This window comes from Carassius auratus, chromosome 21 (genome assembly GCF_003368295.1).
Source record: "Carassius auratus strain Wakin chromosome 21, ASM336829v1, whole genome shotgun sequence".
NCBI lineage: Eukaryota > Metazoa > Chordata > Actinopteri > Cypriniformes > Cyprinidae > Carassius > Carassius auratus.
This window is the reverse complement of record NC_039263.1, coordinates 11,003,066-11,025,319: the sequence shown is the minus strand read 5'-3', so window position 1 is coordinate 11,025,319 and position 22,254 is coordinate 11,003,066. Positions and strand designations below refer to the sequence as shown.

The window sequence follows — 22,254 nt, the reverse complement described above, 5'->3', positions numbered from 1 at the left end:
TCAAATAATTATAAAAAATAATTATTGCAGCCTACTGACTGGATTGGCAGACAGACTGACTAAATGACACAAGCAGGCACTTGTCATAGCTCCCTGAAGAGCATATTCACATTATATGGTATGATTGCAAAACACTCGTTAAACTGTCCTTCACAATATAGTCTCCGAAAGAAAAGTGTAATGAATGAAAACCACATAGTGAAACATCAACTTTTATAATACCACCATTCTTTTTCAAATGTCTCTCGGTTGGACAATAAACGTGTCATGTTGAAACATTATATGCTGACAAATTACTTTTCCAAAGAAATCTGATTGCATGCAGTTTCTTCATGAAATCGGAATATTTACCAATTAGTTTAACTGTTCTTCAGACCTGAAAGTTTAAACCATTCTGAAAATGTGCAAGATGTACTTTCATTTTCAGAGAAATTCAAATCCAGTCCTCTTCAGAGTTCATTCACTGTAGCGACTCATTACAGCTGAGCTTTCTCTTCACAGAATAAAAGAGGGAGTATCATGAGACAAGAGGAAAGGTGAAAGGTCAGTGCACTGATGATCAGTAGGTCATTGACTATACCTTGACACTAAGCTGCTGATTAAGATGAGCTTATCAAATATGCAAAAGACTTCTGAATGCTTTGGCATTGGTATTAAAATTGTATGAATCAATACCATTAAATAGCTATTTTACAAGTGAAATTATCCATTAACCAAATGGTTCATAGTTCATTACTCTATGAACCATTCTGAATAAAACATAAAAATGTGAATAAAACCCACAGTGAGTGTTTCACTTAAATTTTCATTTTGAGACTGAGGGAATACTATTACAGTATTCATATTTTGAAATCGTTTTTATTTTAAATATATTTCATTCAAATTTTAGTTGACGTTTGTATTCGTTGTTTTATTATGTGTAGTAACTTTTAAACCAAGAATTTACGTAGGCTAGTTGCAAAATCAACATTTCTCATTTTCGTTTGTTTCTTTCGTCTAATATCTATATTTAACTGAATTTAGTTTCAACTTTAATTTCAAGATTTAGTTAACAATGACAACACTAGTTGGCAATAACAACGTTTAGGAAGATTACAAACAAATGGACCACGCCAACAACCCTGACGTCAATATACGACTCAACGTCGCCCCTGGTGGCGCCAAAGTAGCATCTTCATAATAAAGTATATTGACATAATAGAAGCCAATCACAATAGTGTTTCAAGAGATTTCCTTTGAACGGCAAGAACACGAGCCAACCAGTGGAAACCGCACGTTGAAGCAGCCAATAGGAAGTGTCAGTAGTTGTAAGTGGGCGGGCTTTTATCTTCTCTGGAGGACAGGGCCAAGTGGTAGTTGCAAAGCGGAAAGAAAATGGCGGCCGTGGCTGCGGAGCCAGGAGCTGCTGCTGCTGCATCAACAACAGCGAGGGACGGGGTGGACTACGAACACGAGCTAGGAGAGCATGTGGTCGACCTAGAGGCCCACTCCGTCCCGGAAAGGGAGCGTTGTCACCAACCCGAGGATGTGGATGCAGTTCAGGAATGCAGCCAGGTCCAAATGGAAATCAGAAGGCCGGACCTTCAAGCCGCGGGAAAAGCCCTCGCTCCCCACGCGGACGGAGAGCGCACAGAGACGGGGGGGTCCTGGGTCCGCCTGGGCACAGCCGAGCAGCCCGTGCTTAAGGACTGCAGTTGCACAGATTACGGGGAATCCTTTTCGCCGAAGGTGGAGGCTGCAAACGAGGTCGGTGCTCTCGAATCTAGCCCCTGCCTTCTGCCCCCCAGCTCCGTCTCAGACTCCCAGCCCTCTGTGGTCTTCTTGCATTCCCTTCCCACTCAGGTTCCGTCGGAGCCCAAAACCGGACTGTCTCTGGCTGTCGAATACGACTCCAATCCCGCGTCAAGCCATCCTACCGATCTGGAGTGTGAACTCATAGGCTTCACGCAGCCGGATCCCGAACCCGCAACCGATGCTCTCGGGTCGGAACTCAAAACTCAGGAGGATGCTTTCCATGACACCCCGCACCCCTCAGACCACCTGGACTCCCTGTCCGCCGCGGACGACACTTCGCTGGCAGAATCAGTGGGTCAGAGCTGCATGAGTGACTTTTCTACTGTTTCCAGTAAGGACTCTCCCGAACTTCCATCGGAGGTGGATCAGTCGCTCCTCTCCTCAGCTGAGGCGGAGGACATGGGATCGCATCCTCTTCATCAGCAGAGCTTCACAACGGACCTCCGCGAGCCCGTCAGGGAGTCGGAGGAGACGAAAGCCCCGGTTCTGTGTGCGGCGGAGCCCGGCGCCGTGGAGCGCCTGATGCTCGGCTCCGAGGTTCGAGTCACGCTAGATCACATCATCGACGATGCGCTCGTGGTGTCGTTTCGCTTGGGCGAAAAGATCTTCTCTGGGGTCCTCATGGACCTTTCGAAAAGGTAAACATGGTATTTGTGCAAAGAAATTGCAGTTATAAATCCTGCATACTTCCCAAAGTTGGCTTTTGTAGCTGTCATAAAGATAAACGGCATCTTCACCATTACATATTGGTTTGAAAATTATCTTTTATTTCAGAAACTACCACTATAGTTTAGATTATAGCTTTATTCTTTATAAATATTAAGCCATTAATGTTACTGTTTTTTGTCTATTTTATTTTATTATTTTACTCCTTTTAATTTTTCTAAATTATGTATATAAATGCTGCATTGTATTATATTGTACAAGGGAAAATACTTATTTTGGTTGGTGTGACCGGCCACCATCTTTTTTTTTTAAATTTTTTTAACTTTTTTTTTTATCACATTTTCATAAACCGTTTAAATAGTGACATGCAACAAATTACAGTAATCCAGGTCATAAAAATAACATCACACAAGAATAATCAAATTCGTTGAAGTCTGTCATTACAGGACACTGCTGTCACTACTTGAATTTTCATGTCACCCATATAACTACTTGTAATTAGGCATTCATGATCATAAAACCGGGGAGAAAACGGTGTTATGCTGGTGATTAACACCCTACAAATTGCTCCCACAGTTTGTCTGTCTCAACACCCTCGTTCACACATTTTCTCTGGGTGTCAGGGATGAATCATAGCAGAGCCCAGTTTATAGTGGGATCTCCAGTCTCTGTTCAATTCTCACTTGAGAGAAGTCAACATGAAACATTCTTGTGTAGTTGCTGTGTAGAGAATGTGTCCTGAAGAACCTGTGTCGTAACATTGTTAGGAAGGGATTACATCACCTGGACACATTTAGAGAGAGTTCTAAATGCTGATAAACCATAAAATCAAAAGTAATCAATCGTTCCAGGATTAAAATTATGATGTGGGCATATTCCAAAGATGCCCATCATCTTTAGCCTCACCCCAAATGACAAAGACCAGGGATTCTCAAACTTTTTTTTGTCAGCCGAACCCCTCAAGCGATAAATATTTACTTGAAGAATGCTCTGAGATTTTTTTCGGAGGTCAGTGATGGTCACGTGACATGCAAGTAAATAGATACATAATTTAAACTTTCTTTTTAGTTGTGATAGTGTCTAAGTCCACATTATATTCACATTAGTGTTTTAAGAACCCAATCAAACATAATAAAAAAAAAAAAGTAACTTTTTTTTAATTACATTTTTTTTTAAAGATATTACCGCTGTGAATAACAATTTTAATGTAAAATAAAAAAATGAATCTTCATTAGTAATTCTTTTAATAATAACTTTATTTTACGCCAAGTTACAATATTAATATTTATGTTTTAAAATTACTTTCAAATGCCAAAACCCGGAAGCTATGAACATTTCAATTTCTCAAGCTTTTATTTTGGCGGAATGCAAGCTGTAGACTTCTGTCCACAAGAATGTCGGAAAATATGTGAATGTGTAAATAAAGTAAACCTAACGTACGTTGCATTGCCATTTGCACTTTAAACTCACATCAAATGCAGAGATGGAGTTTGCTGTATTCGCTGTGAACTGAGCCATTCTGAGATGCTAAAAACACAGAATCACTTCACTTTGTAACGCAACACATCAGACTATATGCATATTTACTTAAAATACAGCATTTGATTTGATAACCACACTAAGATGTATTGCAATGATCTTGAAGCTCCATACTTTATTTTTACATTAAATGTAATTAATTATTAGCTCAACTCAGGAACCCCATGTAGTTCCCTCACAAACCCGCTAGTTATTCGCGATCCCCTGTTTGGGAAACCCTGACGTAGATGGCATGAGTACTATTTTAAACAATTATTATAGGTTGAAAAGCCTCTTTTTCTTTTCTTTTTTTTTTTTTTTTTTTGCATTTCTATAAACTGTGGGATGAGTTGAAATCATGTTCTGTACTTCACAGCATGTCACAGATGCTGCCACTTAAGTCTTAAGTGTTAGTCTCCTTGAAGGCCCTCAGCATTGGTGTCTTGAGTTAATATGTTAATGAAGAAATGCATTACAGCTCTGAATCTCAAACAGAAGCAAAAACATGTTCTTAATTTGAGAAAGTGGCACTAGCTCAGCTAATTTCATGTTTCCTGTGAGTAAGGCACCTGTGAGGGTGTGGGAAAAACTCAAGCTTCCTTTCCTCATTTTCCATTTTGTCTTTATTGCGTTAGTGTAATTGCTGATGTTCTGAAGTGGTGACACAAGATGGACATGGTGACGGATGGATAGATGGATATTCATTCTATAATTAGTTAAAAGCAGCTAATGTCTTGGGTGTGGAGTAATTTCCTTTTGAAGGTCCCACTGTTCCTTTGTGATGTAAAAGCCACAGTACACGGAGTAAACTTGAAACTGTCAAAGTCTGTGTCATGGCATTGAAGCGGTTTGCCAGACATACTGTCCAGTTTATTTGTATCTTCTGCTCTAAAGGCTATCTTCATTTGCATTTTTCAACATTAAATCATTCCCATTTTCTGGATGAAATGTATAATGGGAGAAACATATCTCAGGATTGTCAGATCACTCCCTTTTTTAAGTGTTATTGCAAGTATATACAATGTATATTCATCTGCCAGTTAACAGATCACAAACTAAACCTTTTTGTTTATGGGGCAGTATTTCCAGGCCACATTTGTTACACTCTTATTCTACAGGACAATATGCAACATAGATTAAAATATATATATCATCTGATTTTGATACACATAAGTATCAGTGTATTAGATATACTTTTTTTGTGTGTTTGCCTATTAAAGCTAAAGCTGGACCAGTGTGTGAAGGTGTCAGTTAACTTCTGAAATAAGATGTTGTTTAGTACTTTACTCTGCAGAATATAAATGATTGTGGAGTAAGTTCTTCTTGACCCACATTGGATATAGAGTGAAAACTGAACAGGGTGATTTCCACAGATAATGGTTATTTCAGGCCCAAGTGTCTGTTTTTGACATCCAAGGATGTTTTAGTATAATATTTTGTTCAATGCGCTTTACTTCTAATATCACGCTTTGGGCCAAACAAGATCAGCTTTCAGACAAAGTAAGAATGGTTTCAGTTCATTTTTTTAGACTTGCCTGTTCTTCCTCCTTTTGTAGAGGTGTATATATCCTATTTTAATGTAATAAAATATACTACACTAGGAAAGGGTACTGTAATTTTGAAAACTAAAGCCACCACAGTTGGAGGCATTTTATCCTATCATGCATTTTCTTTGCTGTATTATTGTTGCAGAAAATAATCTGTACCCCTGCTTTGTCAGTTAATCATTCTTACCATCTCGTGAATACAAACATGACAAGATGAAATTACATTGAAATAAAAAGAGCAATAATGTGACTGATGCAAAATAATGCCTGCTTTAAGACCTCACAGTAATTTTTCAGTTGTATGATAAAACAATCAAATATAGCCTAGTAGTGCATGCTAGAATTTTTTTTTTTTTTTTTTCAGATTTGAGAAAACAGGGATTAGACCCTATCCACATTGAGTCTAATCTTAGTGTCTTTGTCTATTCTCTTCTTCTGTACCTCAGGTTTGGACCTTATGGGATTCCTATAACAGTGTTCCCCAAAAGAGAGTATAAGGACAAACCAGAATCTATGCAGCTAAAGATGGAATCATTCCAGTCAGAGACCGATAAGGATGTCACTCAAGGACCTAGTGATGCCCCCATTAAGGACCCTGCGGATGCTTCGGATGCCCCTCTGAAGGATCCTGCTGAGACTCCCGCAGTGCCCCATCACTGTCCCAACCCTCAACCTAACCCATGGACCTCAAAACCACCTCCTTTGTTTCAGGAGGGGGCCCCTTATCCACCTCCACTGTTCATTAGGGACACCTACAACCAGTCATTACCTCAGCCTCTACCACGCAAAATCAAGCGGCCCAAGCGTAGGCTGTATAGAGAGGAGCCCACTTCTATAATGAATGCCATCAAGCTCCGACCAAGACAAGTTCTGTGTGATAAATGTAAAGGGGCTGTGGTGCAAGGGGACAAGCGTGAAACACGCAGAGGTCCCATTTCGGACTGCCGAAGTGACGATGCCAAAAGACGGCGTAATGATAGCGCAGCCGCAGCTACTGGTAAGCGGCCCCGTAGTGATCCACGTTCTGACGAGAAGGGCCGTGGTACTGATGGGCCCAAACGACAGGGTTCGGCTGTACGGGTGTCATCGGCCACCGCCTCTTCTCTGGGCCATAGTCAGGTCAAAGGTGCAGCTGTTGGGAACAAAATGATGAAGGGGGTGTCTACTACAACCACGTCCTCGGCTAACTCTCGAGTGCAACTCAATGCCAAAAAAGTGCTTCAGAGCAAAAATGTCGACCACTCCAAAGCACGAGAGGTGCTGAAGATGGCCAAGGCTCAGAGAAGACACGGAGAGACAGTCACAGGCAGTAGTGGGAACACCAAGGCCATAACCAGGGCTGCTGCCCTCCAGGAAGCCCACCAAAAGGTCCACTTCACCAGGCGACTGCAGCAGATCAGTGGAGGAGGTCCAGGTTCCAACCCCTTGCCACCCAGGATGCGCATCAAGCCCCAAAGGTACCGTAACGAAGAGAACAATTCTTCCTCATGTAAGCTGCCTTGCTTGGAGAAAGTGCCGGGAGGGGGCCGTTTAATGCTGCCTAAACCAGCCATGCCCCACTGCACCTCCACACGCTCCTCCTCCTCCTCCTGCTCTGCAAGCCAAGTTACCACAGCTGTAGAGCCCCAGAGGCCAGAAAAAGCAATTGAGTCCCTGCTCAGCCAGGCCCAACCCGAACCCCTCCCAGCCCCGGAATACAGGGAACCCCAAGCTGAGCCAGAGGAACAGGAGGGGCGGGTGGAAAAGCGGGAGATGCGTGGGGGCAAGGCTGGTAATCTAGTGGTCTACATGACCCTTAACCCCAGCCATCCCGACTCCTCTAGTACCTCCATGTGCAGCATTGATAGTGCAGATGACTTAAAGTCATCAAACTCTGAGTGTAGCTCTACCGAAACGTTTGAATTCCCCCCTCCTGGTGATTTGCGATCGGCCCCTGCCCCTGGCACATCCTCCGCTTTTGCCTCTGCATCTCCTTCTGCTCCTAAGGACAACAAAAAGTGCAGTAAATCCCTCAAAGCTGCCGTCTTTTCCAAAAATGTTACGAAGTGCGTTGCCCTGGATGGCAGGACAATTTGTGTAGGGGACATTGTTTGGGCCAAAATCCTTGGCTTCCCTTGGTGGCCTGCCCGCATCCTAGCCATCACAGTGAGTCGCAAAGATAATGGGCTCTTAGTCAGACAGGAGGCCCGGGTCTCTTGGTTTGGGTCACCCACTACTTCCTTCCTGGCCATTACTCAACTTGCCCCATTTCTAGAAAACTTTCAGTCTCGCTTTGACAAGAAGAGAAAAGGCCTGTATCGTAAAGCCATCACTGAGGCCGCCAAGGCTGCCAAGCAGCTCACACCCGAGGTCCGAGCTTTGCTAACTCAGTTTGAGACGTGAGGTGGTGTACCTTAGTAAGGTAGGCAAAACAGGCAGTTGAGTTGGCCCTGTCCCCCTTTTGACACCTCTCAAACTTTGCTGTACCCAGTCAGCTTTCAGAGTGAAATCAAGAAAAGGCAAACAGGACTAATTTATTTTCATTGAAATAGCAAGAGAAAGGGGTTGAATTAAGTAAATGAAAGCAAAAGGTTCACTTGTCATGTATCTAGTGTTCGCCCCTATGTAACAAGTCTTATGATCTTATCATATCATCATAAATTTATTATACTGAAAACAGATGATGGTTATTTCTAGGAAAATGTTTTATGGGTTCTTGAGTGGTAACGATATTTGTTTGCCTTGAAACTTCGTTGTTCTTGGTCAATGTATGTTGTCGAAGGTCCATGTAAACATTAAAAGAGTAGTTTTTTTGAGCTTGATTAGCTTTCACCTGAAGAATTAGACGTGTGAAAATGTCTGCTTGAACCCATTCTAAGACCAACTAAACGGTGGCCGTTCAACTGCTATTTAGTCTGGATCCCTAATTTAGCACAGTTAATGCTTCCTTTTGGATGATCAGAGAAAGTGTTATATAAGTTCAGATTCCTGCTGGATTTTCTATCACTACAATGTTTCTAGACGTCAGATTCCTGATGTTTATAAATCTTCTTTTACATGAACTCAAGTCTTGGATTTCACTTAGGCCATCCTTGAATTGTTTTTTTTTTTTATCATGGAAGTTGTGTAACAGAGTTGACACTACTGGGTAGTGCCTCACTCAGGTAGAAAAAGGGACTTAGGTGCTGATCTTTCTCAGATGTTCTGAGACGACTAATCCAAGTGCAGTGATCTGAGCGTATGGCTGTTGATCTGGGTGTGGCTCTTGGCCAGCTTTGGCTTTGCAGCCAGTCGTGCTGCTGTTACGGGGGGGAGGTGCCTGTAAGCCGAAGCCACCTCAAGTGCCACTGTGAGGAGAGCACAGCGACTCTGTAAAGGCAGAGTGTACCACCTCAGACACGGAGAAACCTGCCAGCCTATCTGTGCATCCTCTTTCCCCACCTCTCGCAGCTACAACATCTGCTTCCCAAGCTCATTCCTCCCAAATCTACTTGCTCTGTTCACAGCTTCTTTTATCTCCTCCACTTGTTTTGCTCCCTCCATGTTTGCATCTTAGACTGCTTTTTGTATGTCTGATTATGGCGAAAATGTTCCTGTTACTCATCTTTTGTATGGCTCCATATGTTTGTCCAATTTAGGCATATCACATCAAAAGGTAAACCTAAGTTTTGATGTAGCTGCAGTGGAATACAAAGCTCTTTTAAAATGAGTTTCATTAAGTAACTTCTTGAAAACACTTGGTGTCCCACTGCAAAGTAGGGTATTGGAGCACAAGGCAGCAGTTCTCATGTGTTTGAATATGTTTCTCATGATTATGGCCTCTGGCTGGTTTAGTTGTTCATTGATTTTGTTCAGATTCCAGTATTCATTGTCTCCTGTTTTGCTAAGGATAATTGTGTTTTAAATTTATTTGTTGTGCCTGAACTTTATTTTTTGTCTTTTCACTATTTGCAAAAGAGGGCTGATGGTCGTGTATGTAAAGTGTTCAAAATGTATTTTGCCTGACTGAATTGAAGATGAATGGCCTGGATCTTATTTCAGTGTTGAGAACCAGTGATTTTATTTGTGTGGAAGAGCATTATCTCTCATTTTATTTCTTGTCTGTAATCATGGTTATGTCCATTAGCATCTTTAACTGTCCAGTTATATTTACACATCTGAAAAGGAACATACTGTAAGATATATATTGGTCTTTCCGCATATGACTTTAGCAGGTAGAGATTGATGACTTGAGGGAAAAAAAACAATGCTTGGTAGACCACACTGACTGACTGACAGAGGTTTGTGTAAAGGAGTAAAAACTGTATTTATTTTGGTGGTTGGCTTTGTTTTATTTCAGCATCTTATTTTTTACTTTTATCATTTCTATCTGTTTGCAGGTCAGAGAATGCTGTAAAACCGTTGAAAAAAAGTAACAGTTGAAGATATTGTGTACATGTTTTCTGATGTTTTAAGAGTATATAAATAAACTGTGAACTTCAAGAATTTTATCTAGTCGTCATTATTTTCATATTTTATCTTCTTAAACTACAATTTCACTTCAGACCATATTTGTCTCAGGTGTGGCCTAGTTCACAATCCTGTTTTGGGAAAAGCTGTTTTTCCATGTGTTTCTTTAAAACAAAACAAAAAAATCAATTGACAAATCATGACAGCCCAACCAAACTAGTGACTGTTGTCTGTCAGTTTATCAGATTTTCATACCTGCAAACAGATGAGAAAACTTTAGGGCAAACTAAACCAAAATGTGCCAAACTGTAATTACACGTCATAAAGTAAATTAAGATACACAGGGTTGTCATAAATAGTTTTAGTGATTTGACATTCCAGTGGATCTCTGTTTTGCGAGTTTGTATTTGTTGTCAGCATCCACGTTTTCTTGGCTTTATAAGATCTGACATTAAAATGGAAAAACAGCGGTGCATGACATGAAACTTTAATGTAAAGAGACCTTAATTCAATATGTTTGATTTGCTTTGAATGTACATGGAAGAAACATCAAATGCTGAAAGAAAATTGGATGTGTTGCGCTACCTGGCTTGGTATGAGGAAATATTCAATGCTAATTGAAAATGTCAAAAAATAACACAACCACTTTTTAAAGCTCATTTATTTATATACTGTAAAATTCTGTGAACCAAATCTTCTTTCAAGTAATTTCAGTAAAGGACCAGGGAGCAAGTCAATAATTTTTCATAGATGATTGTCAGAATACGCCTGAAGTTCAGTGTTGTTATTCTCTTGGTTATTTAAGTGCAATTGCCCACTGTACCAACATAGTAAGAAGCTGATTTTCTTTGTTCTTTAAACATTAGATGATTGAAATTAAGTAATTCCTGAAAAGTGAATTCATTTCTATTATTAGCCAGTGGATGATGCCAAAATATGTTACACGGGATCTTTTTTTTTTTTAAGATCTTAGAATCTTACATTGACTCTGAAAGTGTATATAGTTTTCTTTTAAATATTTAAAATTTAATCCCATTTGAGATAAATTCTGACCATCTGTTTGTTTGTTTTTCCAGCGCTGCAACTCTGAAGGGCTGCTGATTGGTCCGTTGCCCAAAGCACTGTCATTGGTCAAGAGCCAGTCATATGAGAGGAGCCATCCACATGCGGAGAAGCAGGTGTACTGGAGAAATTATTTTTATTTAAGAAAAGAATTATATATTTATAACAATGAATTAACAGACTCTCAACCTATTTCCTGATCCGTCATGCTGAAATGAATTTTTCAAACCAGATTTTTCTTTACGCAGGCTTTTGTTTAAAGCATGTGAAAGGACACTTGCAAATACTGAACAGCACAGGGGAGTTACGGCCATTGTGGATTGTAGGTAGCAATCCAGCACACGTTAAAGCAGGGTTTTAAGCGTTTGAAAGATATAACTTATTAAAATATTTGATGTAAAAATGCAATAAGTATTGCATGTGCTATGCTTCACAGTACAATTACAGAGGATTGGGTCTTCTTGTGCTTCTAGTCTTGGATAAAATCCCTGTGTTCTTTCCCAACATCTTTGCTCCTTTATAATGCGAAATTCTGAGCCTTAATACAGTCTAGACTGTTCTTGAAGAGAGCTTGAAGTTTTCCACTCTGTGGTACATCACACGTTCAATGATCAATGCAATCTGTACAGATTTACAAATCACTCCAACCCACTAGTTAGTCGATTTTGACCTTTTTTGTGCTCCTCTCCATTTATAAATGATTTTCTTATACAAATCGAACATGACAGTAAGAACGCATCTTTTCTATCTCTCAGTCTTTGCTTCAAGGTTTTCCTGTTAGCATCATTCATTGCACACGCTCAACCTGAGGCCTGTAAAAAGAGAGTTTAGAGTGAGCGAGAAACAGTGTCTCGCTGTTGTACATACATGCGTTTCAGTACAATCCCGGGTATACATATGAAGATGGTGGTTGTGGGTGTAAATTTGTTTTATTACTGTATTAAATGTATAGCTCTATGAAATTAAACCTGTTTTTTGCCTTGTACCAAGCTGTGTGTTCTGTGTTTTCTTTAGTAATAAATCATGCTGTATTAATTACATCCAAGAAACGACACAATGGACAATGCAGACAGATCTTATCTGCTGGTTTAATGTGACCACAGTGATGATGGCCCATTATTTCGTTCCTCATGACTGACAGTCTGGATCACTGACACCAGCTTCACAGCAAATGTAACATTCTGGCATGCCAAAAAACTGAATATCCATATAATACAGGCTTGACCAAAAACCACTTGACAAGAGCTAACTGGTCAATGGAAAAGCAGCTTTACATTACTTGTATCAATGAATTAGTGTAGAGGGGGCATATGATTGAACAGTCAAGAGAGTGAGCGGACACTTGAATAGGGCTGTTCAGTTGTGCCATTCTATAAAAAGACACTGAACAGCTATCTGTTGTTGTTATTGGGATTCTGAACAAAGTTAATGGAGTAGGATCCTGTGTTGGTGTCTTGGTTGACCTGGAAGTTGGAGGTGGAGAGACCAAAGGGTCGTAAAATCATGTTGCCCAAGTCCTTCAGCTTACCTGATAAGAAAAAGAGATGGCAAATAAATTATACATCAATAATGAACATGTTATTAAAGCTGCAATCAATTTAAGCCTTATAATAAAGTGTTGGAATGCTTGAATATGGTACTAAATGGTGCTGTTTCACAGGCTAGGCTTTAAATGCAACACTCAATTTTATGCAATATGTAAGAGGAGTCTCCCTGCTTCAAATTCACTACCACTAAGGGGTCCTTGGTCTGAAAAAATGTTGGAGAGCTTTGTCTCTTTGACTGGACTGCAGCGAGATCAATATGAAGTGTTGAGCAGCCACACCCCCACTGTGAACTGCAGGAAATCAGCCTGACAGCAACAGTCTTACCTCAAACTGGAAATCTGATCCTTAGAACGAACATACAGTGGCTGCAACATTTATCAATGATACCTTGAAACAGACAATACCAGCATGTGCTCTGAGAAAGTGCAGCAACATTTAACCAGTAATGGAAAACCAGAAAGCGTACAAAATTCCTCCAATTGCTTTAAATGTCTACTACAGAAACAAACAGATTTGAATTCTCTATTTAGAGATCAGATGATCTTTATGATCAATATTAATAACTATGTATTTATGCTTCATTGTCTGACAATTGATATATAAACCATTGTTGCTTTGAATTATTAAAATAATCCTTAGACATTAAGGATTACGTTTATTATTAATGTTATTTTTGTTTATTATAATTCAGCTTTTTGACCCAATAAAATAAGACATAAGAATTTAAATAACAGAAAAGTAGATGCATGTTGTAATAATAATAAAAGTGAATTATGAAAATGGGGAATATTTTGACATTTATCAGTCTCTCCAATAATTTAAGTTTCATAACTGTGCTGTTGTTTTAGAATTGAATATTTTTTTTATTATGAAGCATTTTTAAACTAAAATGATAGAGTTAGGGGAAAAAAAGTCAAAGTGTGGCCAACAATCTTTTGTCTAAATGCAGTGCAATTTATGGTCTAGTGGAAATGAAAAATTCAGGAAGACTGCATTAGATATGATTTATGCAACAAGGGCTTTTTTTAATCCAAGGTTCTTCGGGTTTGAAAGGACTCTTTGAAACATACTAATTAATGGATCAGACTAGAACTTTCTAAGAGCAATATGCATAATAGCAACTGTGTCTACATGTATTATCCAGACAACCTTCAAAATGAACAGCACTGTTGCACTGAAGCACTCACCCTTTCTGTAGCCTTTTGAGTGTTGCTTAATTACAGTGTAGTCATATTTACTCATATTTTAGGGGGATTTCACATGTACTTTTATGTGAAGTATTCAGAATATTGTGATTATCAAATGCTGCAATAATATTAAGTCTGCTGCACAACACTGTATTCATTCATTTGCATGCAGCTTATAATAGTATCGAGAATAATCGTGTTCTCAACACAGCTTTCTTCTCACAAACTTCATCTCTGTAAGTGTAGTGTTAGTTGATTCTTATAAAGAGCGAACCCAAGTTTGAACTGCTTTAAAATGATCATCTTTTCCTTAGCAGTAAAAACTGTTTTTAGTCTGTAGGTCTCAGAGGTAGCAATAGAAGATGCTTTTATATGACATGAAATGTTATATCACAATTGTAATATGAGACAAAATAATCACAATACACTTTTTATAAGAAAAATGTAATCATACTCATCATCTCTTCTTTCAGCTTCTCGTTTCGCTCCTCAATTTGCCGTGGCAATCGCTGTGAAACAGAAATAGAAAGAGAAATATCTAGACTCTACCGTGGTGTCTTGACAATGAAGTCTCAAATGGAGAAAAAAAAAGAGTTTCAATTTCATTTCTCAAGTTTCAATCGGTTTCAATTGCTCATTCTTATGTTGCTTCAAACCAGTATACATTTTCATCCATTCACTGTGCACCAAACACCATATTTGAGGCTGTCGATTTGATTTGATTGTGAAATATAAAAATGTATCAGGCAATTTTAAAATGACAATGCAACATGCATCCACTAGGGGGCCCCAGCTAGACTCAGCCTCAGATGTCACGTCCACGGACCGTTGGCTAAACGTCTGATGCATATGGGACACAAAAGTGGAAACCCTTCAGGAGTGTCGAAGTCGTCATCGGATTGGTTCAATTCTACAGGATTTCCTGGAGACGTGTGTCGCGTTCTTTAACGTTCCGCCTGGAAGCAAAAATGCCGTGGTGCCAAACCCCCTCACGAAAGAATAAAGCTGTAGCGTTTACAACTGTGACGACAAGTACTAATCAGAATCAACTAAATGCTGGATATTCAAAAGTATGTGAAATATTTAAAGTTTGTGGCATAGAATCTTTAAAATACATCTTTTTAAAATACAATTTTTACACGCAGGTCTGTTATTTTGGCGCCATTTGCACGGACAGAAATGTGACTGAATGAAATGAACTGTGATTGGTTGTTTGACATGTCTTTCAAATGGCCTCATGGGTGGGCCTTGGCCAATAAAAGCTGCCATGAATCCCAGACCTTCAGCATGTTTAGGAAGCCATGGAAAATTTATGTAAGTTCAACTTTTAAAAAACATGTATCGAGACTTTAGACTTTAGATGAGCCGAATGAACATGCAAGTTCACTCCCTGACATTAGATGGCACTTAATTATGATCAGCTGTTTCTTCATCTTTGGCTGAGCTTTTAACGTTGCTAAGGGGAAAGGATGAAGCTGATTGGTTAGTTCTTGTCACATGACCTGCAGTGCGCTTGCGGCATCCTGAAAAGTTAAGATGTTTTTAACTCGATGTGGTGCGGATGCGGCTGGAAAAAACGAGCCCGTCGCGATTATGAGCGCTCATACCACGCCCCTACATTGGAAATAACGAACTTGAGCATGGAGGTGGGCACGTAGATATTCGAATATATTCTAATACATCGCATGATATTCGATATCCATTGGAATTAGATTTTTCTCAAAAGTTATAGCCCTAACATGCATTAGTAATATTTTGCTCAATACGCCCTCTTGTTGCCTCAGGAGAGAAGCCAAAAGCTTTTTTCTCTCTAGCAGAAATTATGCCTTTTAATTAGATTTTTGATAACATTTTAGTACAAAATTCGAATTTAGTTTTTCAGCCATTTTGACATCCCTAATGTTTACTACTAGTTATGCCAAGTTATAAAAATTATTTATCCGATATTTTTAATAACCTGATAAATCATTAATAAATGGAAAGTGGTGTAAAATCACTTTGGGAACCCTAATATTTAGTTAACAGCAACTAGCAGTGTTGTTGTGGCTAGTGGAGCCCTTGAAGGCGAAATGCTGATGTAGAAACACTCACCATACAGGCCTCTCTAGCTGCAGGGATGCCTGGCTCTTTCTCCAAGACAGTTTTATAGTCCTCTAGAGCTTCATCAAGTTTGTCCGTCTTCTCGTAGAGTTCTGCTCTCCGCAGAATGGCACGGACATAATTTGGATTTAGTTCTATGGCTGTGGAAGGCAAGACAATACACATTGTTTCAAAAGCCTTTGTGTCATGGCAGTTCAAATGTCAAATTACATTTCTACAGGAAAAGGAAATTAAGATATACACCAGAGACAGAACATAAAAATAGTGTGTTGTGAGTCGTGTACATTGTCTAGATAGAGAACATAATGTGTGCAGGCTATTCTCTCACCTTTCGAGCAGTCACTGATAGCGCTGTCTTTTTTATCCTGGCAGATAAAATGATGAGTAAAGTTATAATGCAAAACTATAACTAAATAAAGGACTATTTGGATAATCATGTACAAAAACACTAGAAGAAAAATCTAATTTGAGCACTCAAAGTAATGATTGTATCAAATGTTATTACTTTGGACTACTTCCAACATATTCTAAAATGCTAAATCTTCAAGTCATTGATTCTTGCTTATGCAAAAAAAAAAAAAAAAAAAAAAATCTTATAATTATATGCATGCATAATGCAATATCTATATGGTGTGGTAAAGTAAGCAAACACAATTTGTCTTCAGAGCACATTTAAACAAACAATAGTTCACAGTGACAAAATGTGTTGAAAAAAAAAAAAAAAAGATACATTCTGTATCTGCACAAAACGCCCAAAAGTTCACCTGATGCATGCGTGCAGCAGCTCGATTAGAGAAGAGTATGGATCTCTCTTTACTGTAGCACACAGGACAGACTTTCAGAGCAGCAGTGTAAGACTCCTCAGCCTCTACATGCTCTGAAAACAACGAAACAACGTCAGGTCAGAAGCTCATTCACAAACACAACCTTTCAAATCTATGATAGCGCCTCAGTGCGGTAAACATCAGGGACAGTTTAGCTTAAAATGAATGACATGTCATTATTTATTCACTCTTTTGTTGTTCCAAACAAGTATATGTGGGTATTTGATGTTGCACATAAACCTTGTGGAGAATCTTCAAGCAGGTCTTTTCATTTTGATCACATCAAAAAAATGATAAATGTCTACTACACACCAAGTTATATGATACAATTAGGAAGGAACAGGCTAAAATCAAGTTGTTATTCACTGATTTTCACGGTATTGTGTATTGACAATTATTTACATTTTGGCGTGCCATCATAAGACACCTGATTTGACTAGTGTCTCTTATGCTCACAATGGCTGCATTTATTGTACAGTAAAAATTGTGAAATCTTATTATAACTTAAAATACATTTTTCTACTTTAATATATTTTAAAATGTAATTTATTCATGTGGTGCACAGCTAATTATGAATAAAAAAAACAAACCCAGCAAAACCTTTTCTATGGAAACCATGATGATGTAGTTTAAAAGAACAGCATTTATTTGTAATGAAAATTAGGTTTTTTTTTATTCTATAAATGTCTTTACTGTCACGGTTGATGAATTTAATACCTAAAAAATGTACTGATCCCAAATGTTTGAATAGTAGTTTATAGCGCACAAGTTGTACAGACAACCTACACTAAGTTTTAATATTGTTGTCGGGTTTTTTTCATCTTTTATGGAGCTTGACAGATTATGAAGTGTCAGCGTCTAAAAAGAGCTGCGTAAAGATTCTCCAAAAAGTCTTCAAAAATTTTTTCAAATATTGAATATATATATATGAGGTAATATTTTATAAACTGTTCTGAATGGATAAAGAGCAGGAACCCGTTTATCCCTGACTGTGAGATCTTACCTCCACTCTTAAACTGTGTGTTGCCCTTCTCCTTCAGCTCTAAACTCTCCTTTCTTCTGCTCTGTAATTTGAAAAAAAAAAATGTGAGAATATCAATTGGTGTGAAATATATCCAGAACTGTAGATTTTGAAGAACGTGACAAACTTATAATTGGCTGATCACCTCTGCTCACCTCTTTTTCTTCCTCCGTCAGGTCTTTCTCCAGCTCACGCAGGTATTCCTCATCATACTCCTTCACCTTGACTGTCTCCTCTTTCAATTCTGAATCAGAGTCGGCGTCTCTCTGCTCCTCGCTCTCCACAAAACTGTCCCATTTCTCTTGTTCCCCTTCGCTGTCTTTCTCAGGATCCAGGTCTGTTGTTAATGAATCATGTCTCTTTTCATCCGAACTGTCCTCGTGCCCTTCAGAATCCTCTTCTGACGTGTTATCCAAACACAACCTGTCAGCATCATCCATGTTTTCTACTCTCTCATTTTCTGTCCTGTCATCTGACTCCATTTTGTCTATGTGCTCCCTCTCTGTGCGTTTAACTTCTCCAGGTAAAGTGTCCTCACAGTCATAAAAACAGTCTTCCTCAGGGTCTATGCTGGTTTCTCTGCTCTCTGACACTTTTAAGGTGTCAGCCATGACGGCCGAGAGGGTCTCAGACTCCGTCTCCATCTGGAGCTCTGCTGTCACCACAACCTAAACCGTATTTAAGTAATGTAAATGATCTCAAGTCATATTCACCTCCAACACTGCAAAACTATTTAGCATGATCATACATTATTAGGCTATTTGAATAAAATGACACTATGCCCGTTTCATTTCAGACTGTCATATAAAGTAAGTATGAAATAAGTCTAAAATAAACTGGTTTTGACTCGTCTTATTGTCATCAACATGTCATTCTTATTTTAGATTGAATGTATATCGTAACATACTTAATGTATACTAAATGTTTCTGCATGCAGGTACTAAATAAAATATAGAAATCATAACAATATTCGACTATGGAACGTTGAAAATTGCATTAACAATTAACATCAGTAAACACATACTATTAGCACATGTGTTAAAAAGACTGATTTAACGTCATAAGCTGTGCACTTGGCACGCACGTTTCCATTATTTTAAAAGCTTAATTTTCATTTGCATTGATATTTACAAGCAGTATGAAAATGATATTTTAGACGCTACATATTAGATGAAAACAATAACTCAGTACCTCTTCCTCACCTTCTAGAAATGTGCCATCACGTATCTTCCGGTTAATCACTCACTGGGTGACGCATGGGTAGAAAAGGATTCTGGGATATGTAGTAGGAGTTCGTATTTTCTTACTAGAATACTTATACATGTTTTGTAGAATGGTTAAACATTTCATTTTACATATCATAATACATTAATAATTATCTAAATGTAACACATCACCAGAAGATAATCCTAAAAATATCTGGATTGTCTTCATCATCACGAATATTAATTATTATGAACAAAAAAAAAACAAACAAAAAAAAAAAACAATTGGGATATCAGATTATGTGCAACAAATTATTTGTTATCAAGAGTTAATTAAATGTAGGTAAATAAATAAGTAAATTAATAAAATGACAGAATGTTTGAGATTTATGATATATATATATATATATATATATATATATATATATATATATATATATATATATATATATATATATATATATATATATATATATATATAAATTGCTAATATAGGCTACTGTACATAAACAAAAATCGGAAAGCAGGTAAAGTCAGTCAGTTACTATTTACTACTGAATGCCTTTTAAATAAACTAACAAGTAAGTGAATAAAATGATGATTTATATTTTTATTAATAAAAAATAATCATCATATAAGCCAAAAAGGGACAGCAGGTAAAGTGAGAAAATTAGTAAAATTACTGATTGATTGTTGTTTTTTTACATAACAGGAGACAATTAAAAGTAATTAGCTATTGTCAAAAGTTTAGTTGTAATATATGATCTAAATGAACTCAATTAGCACATACATTTTTTTATTGAATGATCTCTTACATTATACATACCATACTTCTTCTTGATCAAGCTGTGGCAGTAAAAAGGAATATGTTTGCATTAAACATTGGGAATATAAACTTTCATCAGTGCTCCAACATCAGTCTAACAAACACTTCCACACCCCTTCAGTATTTTGGCTGCAATGGAAGTCTTTTGTATGGGCCGCATTGTTTATTGTTTGTGCAGTATGCAGGACTTTGTTTTTGACCCAGAGCGCATGTGCAACGTTGCTTAAATGAGGCCAGCAGAACAGAAATAGTAATATGAAGCCAGTCTGAGTTTTGGCAGTCTTCCTCTCTCTCACACTTCCGAGCTCTCACTTGGGCAGTTTGATGTGTTGAGGAACTGAGAGAATGTCATGATACACAGTTCTGGCTCATAATGTGTCCAGCTATGTTCTGTGTCTGGCTCGCCATTGGGACACCTGGTAAATCCTGGCATAGCAAAAGATTGTAAAACCCACTGATAGAAAAAAAAAAACACTCTTAAAACCCGTATAACAAGCACATATATTTTCAGAGTATGACTTAACTTTTCCACTGACAACAGTGAAAATAAAAGGGGAGAGTTAGGACCAAGATAGTAACAGAAGTCTGTGTGACATCCTGCTATGCTCATGCAAGGTCTTGTGATACATGTGGTATTTAAATATAGAGGCAAACGTGACATCCAGGGAAAATAAGCAACAGAAAAACTTTACATGCACCAACAAACAAAGCATTACAAACACTGCTAGCTTAAATAGGGCAGCTGCCAGAAATACTTGCAATGTTTATCCAATGGAAGCAAATCACAGAAACTTTCATAACACACAAAAATGTTTATATATATATATATATATATATATATATATATATATATATATATATATATATGTGTGTGCATTCCTCTCTTTGTAAACAAGCCGCATCGCATTTGGGTTCTACATCAGAATGCATGCGTCGTTCTGTTGTGAACACGTCGAATTCTGACACGGAAGATAAGAATCATTGAACAGTCATTATTTTGTCCATGTTCTAAACATCACAGATGCAAAAGTAATTGTAGTATATAAAAAGTCCTAATACACATCCCTGAATATACTTTCCAAAGGTATCACCTTAAATATGCCAGGTGGGCACTTACATATAACAGGCATATAACAGAACACAGTTAACAGGGGCCTTCACAAATGAAATTTATTTCTTCATTATGCACTTGTCTTGAGAGAAAGGAAAATAAGTCTTTATATACTACAGCATGATATAACACTAAATATATAGAGATAAATTCAGTATGGTCCACTTAGTAAATAAGATGTTCAAGTGTGAAGGAGAAAAAAACATATTGGGAGAAATGCACACATTATTTTGCTAATAAAGCACTGATGTTTCCCTTGAAATTATTTCGGCTGCACAAAACAAACAAATCAAGGCTGAGTTAAATTGAAAGTGAAACATATTTTACTTTTATATCCACTGAACCAAACAGTAAATGTAGAACCAATGAGCACATTTTCTTAAGTACAAAGTCTTGTTGAACAATAGATTTACACCAGTTTGCTGGTTCAGAGCACACACAATGTTGGCTTGTTCCTTAAATGGTCAAACCTTAGTTTTCATGCCATCCATTAATTTGTTAAAAGTGTGCTGTAATGACCCAAAACCCATTTTAGACATCTGACATCTTCAAACCCCTCACCTTTTGAACTGGAAATCACAAGGCGTCACAGACTTACCTCTAACTGTGAATCTACCTGGATAATCTTGACCAGTCCGATAAGCATTATTATAAAACTGACACAACCTGAACAATAACATGAAGATCAAAAGGGAAATAAATAAATACAGTGAACAGACCAGTGAGCAAGTCATACTGAGTTTTATCAGTGCTGCTCACAGCTGTGCACAGAAGTCCAGGCGCAGAGCTGATCCCTTTATTCATGCAAAACTAACAATCAAAGCCACTTATAGTCAAACAGGCCAAATACAGACTCTTCACCATCTACAAATTTGAAACAGTATTTACACACTAATACATATTTACTGATGTTGGTAAAGGTTTAAAAGTAGTGATTTTGGTACTTCAAATAACCTCAAATTTCCAACCCATCTATTTCACAGACTGCGATGATGCATTTATGCAATAATTAACATTGTAAATCTGTAAAGTTATTTTTTTTTATGTTCATTTCATTAAAGGGTTAGTTCACCCAAAAATTAAAATTCTGTCATTAATGACTCACCCTCATGTCGTTCCAAACCTATAAGACCTTTGTTCATCTTCAGAACACAAATTAAGATATTTTTGATTAAGGACATCCATTTAGGAGGGTATTCGCTGAACTTGAACAACTTATGCTATTCTGCATCATCTGTAATCTGAACAAAACATTTCTTTGTGGTGCAGCTGTCATAGAACAGCATATGTTGTTTACTTATGTAGGCTATTCTCAAAAATGGCACTATAGGATGACAAGGAGGAAACAAATCGTTTAATAATTATTTTTTCTTTTTTGTGCACAGAAAGTATTCTTGTGGCTTCGTAAAATTAAGGTT

At 37.9% G+C, this 22,254-nt stretch overlaps 2 protein-coding genes across 4 annotated transcripts; one reads left to right on the top strand and one right to left on the bottom strand.

Moving 5' to 3' along the window:
* The first annotated feature begins 1,152 nt into the window (after window positions 1–1,152).
* LOC113038464 (PWWP domain-containing protein 2A-like) lies at window positions 1,153–12,000 on the top strand. Of its 2 annotated transcripts, XM_026195889.1 has the most exons (3): window positions 1,153–2,432; window positions 5,972–7,926; window positions 11,030–12,000. In XM_026195889.1, exons 1-2 carry the CDS (start codon window positions 1,375–1,377, stop codon window positions 7,905–7,907), a joined length of 2,994 nt encoding a protein of 997 aa, XP_026051674.1. In that variant the 5' UTR covers window positions 1,153–1,374; the 3' UTR covers window positions 7,908–7,926; window positions 11,030–12,000. The 2 variants fall into 2 exon arrangements, with proteins under 2 accessions (XP_026051674.1, XP_026051673.1); XM_026195888.1 differs by lacking the exon at window positions 11,030–12,000 and having other exon boundaries at window positions 1,154–2,432; window positions 5,972–9,992.
* Window positions 12,001–12,074: 74 nt separating this feature from the next.
* On the bottom strand, window positions 12,075–18,968 carry LOC113038465 (tetratricopeptide repeat protein 1-like). 2 transcript variants are annotated; one of them, XM_026195891.1, is made up of 8 exons: window positions 18,886–18,930; window positions 17,850–18,362; window positions 17,677–17,737; window positions 16,614–16,726; window positions 16,178–16,214; window positions 15,841–15,989; window positions 14,204–14,258; window positions 12,075–12,543 (listed from the first exon to the last, which is right to left on the bottom strand). In XM_026195891.1, the coding sequence occupies exons 2-8, from the start codon at window positions 18,336–18,338 to the stop codon at window positions 12,407–12,409; spliced, it is 1,041 nt and encodes a 346-aa protein (XP_026051676.1). In that variant the 5' UTR covers window positions 18,339–18,362; window positions 18,886–18,930; the 3' UTR covers window positions 12,075–12,406. The 2 variants fall into 2 exon arrangements, with proteins under 2 accessions (XP_026051676.1, XP_026051675.1); XM_026195890.1 differs by having other exon boundaries at window positions 12,084–12,543; window positions 18,897–18,968.
* Between the last annotated feature and the right edge of the window lie 3,286 nt (window positions 18,969–22,254).

Coding starts and splice junctions, on each gene's coding strand:
- LOC113038464 (XM_026195889.1), top strand. CDS start 1,375: ATGGCGGCCGTGGCTGCGGAGCCAGGAGCTGCTGCTGCTGCATCAACA. Junction 2,433..5,971: donor CTCATGGACCTTTCGAAAAG/GTAAACATGGTA, acceptor TCTGTACCTCAG/GTTTGGACCTTATGGGATTC.
- LOC113038465 (XM_026195890.1), bottom strand. CDS start 18,338: ATGGAGACGGAGTCTGAGACCCTCTCGGCCGTCATGGCTGACACCTTA. Junction 16,727..17,676: donor CACACAGTTTAAGAGTGGAG/GTAAGATCTCAC, acceptor CGTTGTTTTCAG/AGCATGTAGAGGCTGAGGAG. Junction 12,544..14,203: donor GCTGAAAGAAGAGATGATGA/GTATGATTACAT, acceptor TTTTCTTATCAG/GTAAGCTGAAGGACTTGGGC.